Genomic DNA, 10,800 nt, shown 5'->3' on the forward strand with positions numbered 1-10,800 from the left:
TTGAAAATTCTTGCACGACCAAGGATCCTCCAACAAAGGCATATTCCCCTACAAAATTATCAATTAATATTTAGATTGTATTCAGTGGCCAATGCTTTATTCGCGACCGATACAGACAGTTTTCACACTTTCTTTCTTCCGCACTCTCTCTTCCGTACTGTCCCTTCGACAGCAGACTGTAGACTGCACACAAAAAAAAAGAAGTCCACCCTCCCGCTCTCACGGCCCAGTAACGGCCCGCCGGCCAACCACACCAACACATTCAAAAAGGCGGCGGGAGACGCACTCCCCAAACATTCCGCCCGCCTCGTCTGAAGGACGAAGAACTGTCTTCAGTGCACAGGGAGCAGTCCGCCCGCCATGATCGGCCGGTATCACGGCTACTGTCCCGCTGGCATTGGCAGCGGACTGAGTCTCACGATCGGACGTTGTAGCGTGGTATTCGCCATTTTCAGTGTTACCACGCGAACTAATCCATCCGATCCAGGATGAACCTCGGTTATGCGGCCCAATGGCCACTTGGAAGGTGGGTAGCGGTCGTCTCGGACGATCACGAGCTGTCCTACAGTGAAGTTTTCCTTTGGATCACGCCATTTGGTCCTCTGCTGCAGGTGGTGAAGGTACTCTCGTGACCAGCGTTTCCAAAAGTTCAGCTGCAGCCGTTGAAGAAGACGCCATCTGGATAAGCAATTACCTGAAATATTGGGACACTCAGGTTCTGGAATTAGAAACAAAGTATCACCAATTAAAAAGTGGGCTGGGGTCAGAGCATTTAGGTCATCTGGATCAGAGGACATTGGATGGAGAGGTCGGGAGTTGAGACAGGCCTCAATTTGAATGAGAACTGTTGAGAACTCTTCAAACGTGAGGGTATGTTCACCAACTACTCTGAGAAGGTGATGTTTCGTTGACTTTACCCCAGCCTCCCATAGACCACCAAAATATGGAGAATTCGGTGGTATGAAAGACCAACTTGTTCCATTATTGGCCAGGACTGAAGCAACTTCGGCGTAGAAATCCGAAGCTGCGCCGAACATCCTCCGCAGTTCCTTGGCGGCCCCTTGGAAAGTGGTTGCATTGTCGCTGTATAGCGTGCGGCAAACACCTCGACGTCCAGCAAAGCGTCGATAGGCAGCCAGGAACGAGTGAGTTGTGAGGTCGCTGACGGCTTCCAGATGAATTGCTCGTGTAGCAAAACACACGAACAGTGCTACATAGCCCTTGTATGAGCGATGTCCTCTGCCTTTGGTAGTGCGCAGGTAAAATGGGCCTGCGTAGTCGAGTCCAGCTACACTGAAGGGGCGCGCTGGTGTCGTCCGCGTTGCAGGAAGGTCGCTCATCAGCTGATACCCGAAGCGTGGTTTTGCACGATGACATATCACACACTGCCGCGTGAGTTTTTTAACAAGTGCCACGTCCCCCAGTATCCAAGTCTGGCTCCGTAAAATATTGAGGGTAAGGGTAGGTCCGCCGTGAAGCGAGGAAAGGTGAGCAAATTGGACTAAAAGTTGGCTTAAATGGGATCTTTTAGGAAGGATGGATGGGTGTTTAGCAGAAAATGAAAGAGTGGAATTTTTTAGATGACCCCCTACACGAAGAATACCGTTTTCGTCCAGAAAAGGCTTTAGGCCCCGTAGCGGATTACGCCTGGGCAGAGGCTTGCCCGCTCGTAGTAATTTCAATTCCTCAGAAAAGGCAAACGATTGTGCTAGCTGGAGCACCTTGCAACGAGCGGCAGCGAGCTCGCTAGTTGAGAGAAAGTTGGTATTAGGAATTCGTGATCGTTGACAGCGCGCAATGAATCTTAGGCAGTAGGCCATTACTCTAATCAGTCTGGTTATCGAAGAGAACCGTTTCAATATTGCATTCTCTTCTGCAGCTTGAACGACGAATAGTTGAGGAGCAATAACAGGTTCAGGTTGTCTTGGCCAATTTTCCAGGGTAGATAGCAGCCATTCTGGTCCTCGCCACCATAAAGATGAATTTATAAGAGCATCAGGGTCTAAGCCTCGACTTGGGAGGTCAGCTGGATTCTGCTCTGAAGATACGTACTGCCACACAGCAGAAGGCAGCTCAGTTTGTATAAATGACACCCTATTTGCAATGAAGGTTTTCCAATAACTAGGATGCTTTCTCAGCCAGGCGAGAGTTACCTGGCTGTCCGACCACGCAAAGACTGGTAGCGATGAGAATGCTTTTATTTTCTGCAAATGATTGACCAAACGAACAAGAAGTGCGGCTCCGCAAAGCTCCAACTTTGGTATTGTTATAGTTTTAACTGGGGTAACCTTGGATTTTGCGGCGAGAAGAAATACTCGACATTGATTTGCGTCGTCAAGTACACGTAGATAAATTGCTACAGCGTATGCTCTCTCCGATGCGTCTGCAAAGCCGTGAAGCTCGCATCTTGAGGTCGGCGTCGTTTGCAGCCAACGATCAATTCGCAGCTTCGAAAGTCTAGGAATTGCATTGAAATAGTTAGTCCATCGAACCTTAATATCCGTAGGTAATGGTGTATCCCAACCTATCTTAAAAATCCACATATCTTGCATGAGTATTTTTGCGACGACAGTGACTGGAGCGACCCAGCCTAGTGGGTCAAAGAGACGCGTCATCTTGGAGAGCACCGTCCTTTTTGTGAGAGCCAAAGTGTGGATTTCTGTTACTCGCAGGTTAAATCCAAACAGGTCAGCTGTTGGCTCCCATATAAGGCCAAGAGTTTTTATAGGCTCCTTTGAGTCAATAGATTTTTCCTGCTCACACTCACGACGCGGTGAGGCACGTCGTTGCAGAAGAGCTGGATGGTTGACAGCCCATTTGTCGAGTTCTATTCCTGCACAGGCCAGCAGTTTCACTAGTTGCGTGGCGATCCTTTGAGCCATGAGTAATTCATCTGCTCCCGAGAAGATGTCATCGACGTATGAATCCTCACGAAGGCAGGCAGCTCCGAGAGGAAACCGGTGCTTCTCATCTTCGGCGAGTTGAAGAAGGGAACGCATCGCCAAAAATGGCGCGCAGGGTGTGCCATATGTGACCGTGGTGAGCCGGTACTCCACCGCTGGGGTGTTAGGATGCGGTCGCCAGGCAATTCTTTGCAGGTCCTGGTCAGCAGGATGTACCCATATCTGACGAAACATCTTTACAATATCAGCGGTAAATACGAAGCGGTGACGTCGCCAGTTGATTAGCACCAGCCCGAGGTCCCTTTGCAGAGGAGGACCAGATAGAAGAAAATCGTTCAGACAGTAGTGCTGTGAAGTACGGCGAGACGCATCAAACACAACTCGAAGCTTCGACGATGGGGTATGAACAACAGCATGATGAGGTAGGTACCAAGCCCGCATTTATCTGAGAATCGGAAGTTGGAACCTTTACCATGTGCCCAAGTTCCTCATAAACCTTCATGAAGTCTCGGTAGGCAGCGGCTATCTCGGGCTCCCGAACGAATCGTTGCTCAGTCGACGCAAGTGAACTAAGAGCCGTTCGACGAGTCTCGTCTACAGTTACAGGAAGCTCTGATACGATTGGAAGCTGAACGATATATCTCCCGTCCGACCCACGAGAGTGAGTATCCTTGAAGTGCTGCTCACATCGCTCATCCTCGGGGCGCAAAGTTCTCGTGGAGGGAGGAACTTCTTCTACTTCCCAAAATCGCTGAAGATCATCCAGCAGATTCTGTACAGCCGCGCAATGCAATGAGACGAGAGACCGTCTTGGAGTGGATTCCGCCCGCCGTGACTCGCTCCCTACAGTTGGTCCCGATATGACCCATCCAAGAGCAGTGTTCTGAGCGATGATCTGTCGGTGAGGGAATCTTTGCAGCCCTTGGCGTAGTAATAGTCCGTAGACATCTGCACCAAGGATGAGGTCGATGTTCTCAGGCTTATAAAATAGTGGGTCAGCCATCTGCAGATTGGAGAACAAAGACAAATCTGTCTCAATTATCTCTCTTGTCGGTAGTTGATTCGTGAGCCGCGGTAGTACTAATGCCTTAACTTCAAGGCAGAAAGATGGCGAATAAACAGAATACAGTGAGAGTTGAACGATGTTCAGTGCAGTGCCAGCCTCAGCTGCGCTGATTCCTGACAGAGGAATCTGCGTTCGCTGGCGGGGTAAATGTAGAAGCTGTGCTAAGGCCTCGGTAATGAAGGATACTTCGGAGCCGTTGTCTAACAGCGCCCGAGCTTGTACTTGGACCCCTCGAGGGCCCGTGACCAGTCCCTGAGCCGTAGCGAGAATTACGGAGTGGATTGGAGCAGCCACGTTGGCCGTGAGTGTGTTTACTGCTATGCCATTTGCCTCAACAGGAGACTTTAATTGATGTTCAGCCTCAGTATCTTTAGCAGCACACACATCGTTGCCAACCGTTACTGTATGTAACAAAGAATGATGTCGTCCACGACAAGTGACACAGCGCTTAACAGACTTACACTCCTTGAAGCGATGACGACCCAGACAGTTGAAGCAGAGGTGTAATTTTCGAGCCTCATCTCTTCGTTCAACAGGAGTCTTTTCTAGGAAACCGGAGCAGACGGCTATATAGTGGTCCATTGAGCATATAGGACAATTACGGGTTCTTGTGGAAGATAGTCGCTTAGTCTCAACGTGAAAAGACTTCGCCCCAGACGAGGAAAATTTGGGCGTCGTGTTACTTCCTTTGTCCCAACTCGTAAGAGGAGCTATCATCTCTAAGGCACGGATACGACCCTCGAGAAACTCTACGAGCTCCCTGAAACTGGGAAATAAGTTTGGATTCGCTTCACTATTTGGTGTGAGATTACTCAACCGGTCCTTGGTGGTCAGGTGCGACTCCCATGACTTTCGCGATTCTTTATCCAAACGCTGAGCCGTGATAAAGACAAGCCAGTCGTCCCATGTTGCCACTGGACGACCCAGGTTCTCTAGCGATCGAACCACCTGAATCGTTCGGTCAACTAACGTCCGCAATTCCGATGCTGACTCCTTCATCATCTTTGGCAAATGCATTAGAGTAGACAGATGAGTGTGCAAGCAAAGTCGTGGATTACTGTACCTGGCTTTCAGGGCCTCCCAGGTCGGTTTGTAGTTGGCGTCCGTAACAGAGATGTTTTTTACAAACTCCACTGCAGAATCCTTTAGGCACATCTTTAAATATTGCAACTTTGTAGCAGGAGAAAATCGATGTTCTCCGTCCACTATTGCTGTAAATAGATCGCAGAACGATTCCCAATCCGCAAATGTACCCGAAAAGGTCGGCAACGTTGTTCTCGGAAGCTGAATGGGAAGTTGGAAATTAGCGTGATCGGCCTGATCAGCTCCAGCTCGTCCAGATGAGGTCGTAGGTACATCAGGTAACTGGGCGAGCATGGCTTTTAGTTCAGCGCACGTATCATAATAAATCTCCTCCGTCTTCTCATATTGTCCATCCACTAAATAACGCTCCTTCGACACATCTTCCCGCGTCACCAGCTCAAAGTGCGTGGAAGTGTAATCGTTCCAATACTGCTTAAGGGAGTCTATTCTACTCTGAATGGCTTCCTTAGTGATATTAGCAGCGCCCTTCTTCTTTAAATTCGGCACTAACCTAGTAATTGCACGATCCCGTTGTTCCTGCTGCGCAATCAGTTGCTTCGTCGTCATAGACATAATGTTTACTAGGATCCTAACGGGTAGCCGGTATTGAAGTAATGCTCGGAACGAAGACGTGGGAAAATAAACTCTTAATGTACTTTGCGCCTCAAAAAGTGCGCAAAACAGACGAGTAACAGCCCCGTAAGAAACTTCGCTAACCAGGGCGAGCAGCGCACAGCTGATTTCGCGAGAGGAGGGAGGATAGGGAGTCAGTGGGAGAAGAGAGGGGAGAGACCGACAGCGAGGTGAGGGGAAGTACAGCACGCTCATTCGCGGGGGAAGAGGAGTAGGGGCTTTTGCGAGAGGAGGGAGGATAGGGAGCCAGTGGGAGGGGTGAGGTACACAGTCCACCATCCAAAAGTTTGGGTATGGGTTAACTCACTGCGGCGTGACGGAGCGACGGCACGAAGTTCAAAGGCACCTCCCCGGTCGAATGGCCGAGTAATGTTCACTGTAATTCACAATTGTTCCTCTGCAATTGTAGCCTCATGCAGTACTTATCACACAGTCGCGAATAAACAGGTATCCGGCCCGAAGGACCAATTGTTCAGTGGCCAATGCTTTATTCGCGACCGATACAGACAGTTTTCACACTTTCTTTCTTCCGCACTCTCTCTTCCGTACTGTCCCTTCGACAGCGGACTGTAGACTGCACACAAAAAAAAGAAGTCCACCCTCCCGCTCTCACGGCCCAGTAACGGCCCGCCGGCCAACCACACCAACACATTCAAAAAGGCGGCGGGAAACGCACTCCCCAAACAGATTGTTCCTATCTCCTTTATTAGTAACTTTTAATGGATCCCGTCATAGCTATATAAATCCCCACCCGCTTGTTTTTAATTACCATAGAGCAAATTATGCCTTCAACTCCCAGCTATGATGAGATAAAACTAAAACTAGTCATAACAGTCCGTGAAGTCTTTAAGAAACTAGATTCTTCGAGAGAATATGTCAAAACATTCAATAATATTCACGCATTAAAGACAGTACATATTGCTGTTATAATTTAACTAGAAAAGGCTTAGATTTCGGCTTGATTCGGCACAAGTATTGATATCTCCACGTCGTCACCTAAATGTTATGGTTATTTCTGGCGAATTTTATTGTGAAATCCTTTATACAATGATATAATTGGTTAACATTTTGTGCATGTTTGTTATTTTCCATCATCTGTGAAGTGTAATGTAAGGATACATGGGTATGGGTTAACCTGTAAATAAAGAAATGCATAAAACTGGTATAGTATAGAATATACTATATCATTTGGTAAATAGAACATCAGAAAAAACTTTCCCATCACGTCCTTCCATTACCTGCTCAATAATGTCTTCATTCGTTGCCATATATCTTTGATATATTAGAGTTATTTATGAAATATCAATTACTGTATCAAGATTGCAACGGCGCGAAAGAATCGTATATGCATCGATCTTCATTTCGATCTCTTTTTTCTTGGCACACTAGCGCTAACCATCGGCAGTGTTAGGTACTAAGGCCTACGATGGTAACTCTGCGCGTCTACACGACGTTTTGAGGTTACGATCGTACGGATCAACGTCCCGACGATCGTTGTGTAAACGGGGCAATACGCACCTTGAACTCATCCGATGTCTTCCCAACGCCTCCGATCGTCATTTGTCCGCGCACTTACAAGACGAGGCAACTCGGATCCACCCCGACCAAGCACCCCATCCCATCGACCACACTTCGAGTCCACAACCTGCGTGTGTCAGCGGAAGGGGGAATTGAAATGTGCTCTCTGGTATCAGAGTATCTAATGGAACCCTGGCAAATACGATCTAAAAGCGCTAAAGGGCGAATACTGTGACTCATCTGCGCGCGATTTCCTCAAGCTTCTCGAATGGAGACCACGACGTATTACACAAGTTGGGAAATGCCAGATAGCATTTCCACCCCACTCCCGAGTTCATGTCACGAGGAGCATGAGTAAGGAGACTCAGGGAAACGGTTAAGGTTCTTTTCGGCATGCGGAGAAAGTGCATTAGTGCCAGCAGCTCGAACGAGATATTTCTCTGACAGTTGTGAGACACGTAGTGGAGACTTAAAAAAAACGAAAGATGGTCAAGAAAGTGAAGACGAATGTAAGGCCTTCCTCATTCCGTAATTTCTTCACAAGCAATTCTCTTAATAAAAGTACTGATCTTTGTACATCTAAAAGAACTAATCTTTGTACTAGGCGGAGTTTAGAGAGTTTAGGGGTTATGGAATGCCCCCAGTATAACCGGGCGTACCCGACCCTTTTCCCGAATCGTTTTTTCCGACGACCTTTTTCCCGAAAGAATTTTTTCCCCAATCGTAACGCGTCCTCTTTCCCGAAAGCTTTTTTCCCGAAACCCTTTTCTCCGAGACATTTTTTACCGGACACCATATTTCCCGATTGTATAAAAATGAGTTCATATTTTTCATAACCAAATATATTCATACACAAGATACACGCTACGCTACGCTTATTGGTAACCAGCCTCTCGTGCATGTCGTACCATTTCTTTTTTGGCTTGCCCTTGATACTTTTCCCAACACTTAATTCAATCAAACCAATCTCTGTGTCAGCTTGTTCTTTCTGCAGCTCTTTTACAGCTGAGTATAAATCCGGGTGGTTTTTCCCGACTAGTAACCTAAAGCGGTTATTCCAACCTTCAGATGCATTCTTTGTTGTTGCATAACCTGCTTTTGTAGCTTCATGTTGATTCCATATACTAGGAGGATATCGAGGAGGAACAGCGCGTCCTCTGCCAACAGCTTTTACACCAATAACGTATGTTTCTTGAAAATATTTCATAATTGGCTCAAGTCTGGGAATATTTTTATCCGCGTACTTTCTTAGAAGCTCGAAAGTTGTTTCAACGTCTTCAACTGGAACAAACGCTAAAGCTGCCATCATATGAACTGTCGTTTTGAGGGTTCTATCTGTTGGGTCATTGTAAGGGACTTGGAGTCCCACTTGTTGAATTTTACGATAAATAGCTTGTTTTTTATACAATCGGGAAATAAGGTGTTCGGTAAAAAATGTTTCGGAGAAAAGGGATTCGGGAAAAAAGCTTTCGGGAAAAAGGTTAATCGGGAAAGATGGATTCGGAAAAAAAATTCGGGAAAAAGGTAGGGAATATAAACCGGGGGGGGGGGGGGTCTTCGGGGCCCTCCCCTGGAAGAGGATTTTTAAACTTATTTAAACTTTTGATGTTTTTTGCTTCCATTACACTTGAATGTAAAGGTTTCGCATTTATCTCTGACAAATTACCATTTAAGTTGGAGGCACACCCACACCCCCTCTAAACTTCGCCCATGCTGTGTACGCAGTGACGCGAACGAGTGATAGGTTTATTAGAGCTAGGGGCAGGCACGTGGTAGGAGGGGGCCGAAATGGCCTCGCCCCCCCTTACCCATCACCTCAACATATATTATGCCGCACTACTCGCGGTTCATTCCATCAAGGACCGGGTTTCTCTGAATCACATTTTTGTCAGGCGTACCCAGGAAAAGGCGCGCGGGGTGTGTGGTTCTTCTTTATTCAATAAGAATAATTATCAGTATCAATTTAATTCGGTGGACCTATTTTAACCCATTAATCCCCAGCGTTGCGTAAACGCAACATTATTGAATCCTAATTCCCAGATCAAGTTTCTATTTAATAATATTTTTTCTTCGATTTAATAACCTTCTCAAGCATCTCTAGTTCTTATTTTGTCATTTCCACCAACATTTTCATTTATATATAATTGCATTTTTATGACTGATGGCATTTGGCATAAAAATCGATGCGCGCATACGAGACACCCTAGGAAAAATGACACACCCCAGCATGTCCGTTGAAAGGCAGAATGGGGAAGAATTTCCTCCGAAGGAATACTGATAACTCCCGGCGAAGATGTCGAGTGGGCGAATCAAGATGAAATATAAAAGATGTAACCTGAGTTTTAGAAATTACTTTTTTTGTATTTATTTACCGGAGTTTTCCCATCGTTGCGTACACGCAGCAATTTGGAAATCATAAAATGTGATGAACATATTTTCATTCCAAAAATTCATCTAAATTAGACCACAATGAATCGGAAAATGCGAAACAACCGAAGTTAAAATCCCTACATAGAGTCCTGGGAATGATGCGTTAAAAAGAGCACAGCATAACTTTATCAATCCAAGAAAAGAGAAAAAAATATTTTCTTTAGAGTGTCGATTACACCCAACGCGCAATTACTAATGTTTCATTTTTCCCCACGCCCCCTCTCCTTTCGGTTAATGAGCCTTAACTGCAATTAGCATCAAATTTGGTGGGGTGTCATGACTTGGGTCCGGGGAGTAAGTAATACTCTGCGGGCGAGAGGGAAGGTTTTGCAATGAAGAGAGCTAAGCTTTAAAATAAATAAAACTCAAACTTCTCGCACATTTGGGACTTGCAGCCATGCGTTTGGATATCACACTATAGGGTGGTTTCCTATTATTTTTTTATTGCCTACATTGAAAGATTATTACTCCTGGAGTACGTATTTCACGCTTTTAGATTTTTAAATGACGATATCTATTTTTCGCGATTAAATGAATAGTGAAACATTTCAAGCGCGCGAAAACGCGACGCGTAAGATTGCTGTTGCTGCAGTTCATGCACAAATAAAGAGCGTCAACAGCAAACACTGAGAATCATTTCAACCCCAAGACATAAGCGCAACACAAGGAAAATGAAAATTATTTTAGCTGGAAACAAGAGATGTCCGAATGCTTTTTGCAGCCCAATTGTATGCGGACCAATCCCTGCAAACAACCCAATTTTTCTTCTGAATGCATCTGGAGATTCATTGAAGAAATCCAAGTGCGTAGCAGCAGCACTACCTGTTCTGAGAAGTAAGGAGAGAGCCCGCTGTGAAAAAAAACGAAATTTAAAAAAACGTGACTTGTAAAACACAAACGCATTTTCTGCGCGCAGCGGAAAAAACCTTTCGCTTTCCACGAGACTCCTTACTCATGCTTACCCATGGTGGAATACGTCATAATCTCGGTAAATTATATCAACTTGAGGAAAGACTACGCGGTCGAGTAGCAGTATTCGCCTATTCATTACTTTAAAAAGACCGGGGAAATTTTCGAAAAATGACATACCCGAAATACATTTTACATCATTTTGTCACTTAAAATTTAACTTAACACGTTGACCGCCACGCCGGTCATACTGACCGG

The 10,800-nt window shown here is 46.0% G+C and overlaps 2 protein-coding genes across 2 annotated transcripts; both read right to left on the bottom strand.

Annotated features, from left to right (window-relative positions):
* Positions 1–380: 380 nt before the first annotated feature.
* Positions 381–3,137, bottom strand: LOC124173069. The gene has a single exon (XM_046552582.1). The coding sequence runs from the start codon at positions 3,135–3,137 to the stop codon at positions 381–383; it is 2,757 nt and encodes a 918-aa protein (XP_046408538.1).
* A 136-nt stretch (positions 3,138–3,273) lies between these two features.
* On the bottom strand, positions 3,274–5,619 carry LOC124173070. The gene has a single exon (XM_046552583.1). The coding sequence runs from the start codon at positions 5,617–5,619 to the stop codon at positions 3,274–3,276; it is 2,346 nt and encodes a 781-aa protein (XP_046408539.1).
* Between the last annotated feature and the right edge of the window lie 5,181 nt (positions 5,620–10,800).

Source organism: Ischnura elegans, assembly GCF_921293095.1.
Source record: "Ischnura elegans chromosome 13 unlocalized genomic scaffold, ioIscEleg1.1 SUPER_13_unloc_4, whole genome shotgun sequence".
In the NCBI taxonomy this organism is placed as follows: domain Eukaryota; kingdom Metazoa; phylum Arthropoda; class Insecta; order Odonata; family Coenagrionidae; genus Ischnura; species Ischnura elegans.

What these genes read in the sequence shown, in the direction of transcription:
- LOC124173069 (XM_046552582.1), bottom strand. Translation starts at nt 3,137, where the DNA reads ATGTTTCGTCAGATATGGGTACATCCTGCTGACCAGGACCTGCAAAGA.
- LOC124173070 (XM_046552583.1), bottom strand. Translation starts at nt 5,619, where the DNA reads ATGACGACGAAGCAACTGATTGCGCAGCAGGAACAACGGGATCGTGCA.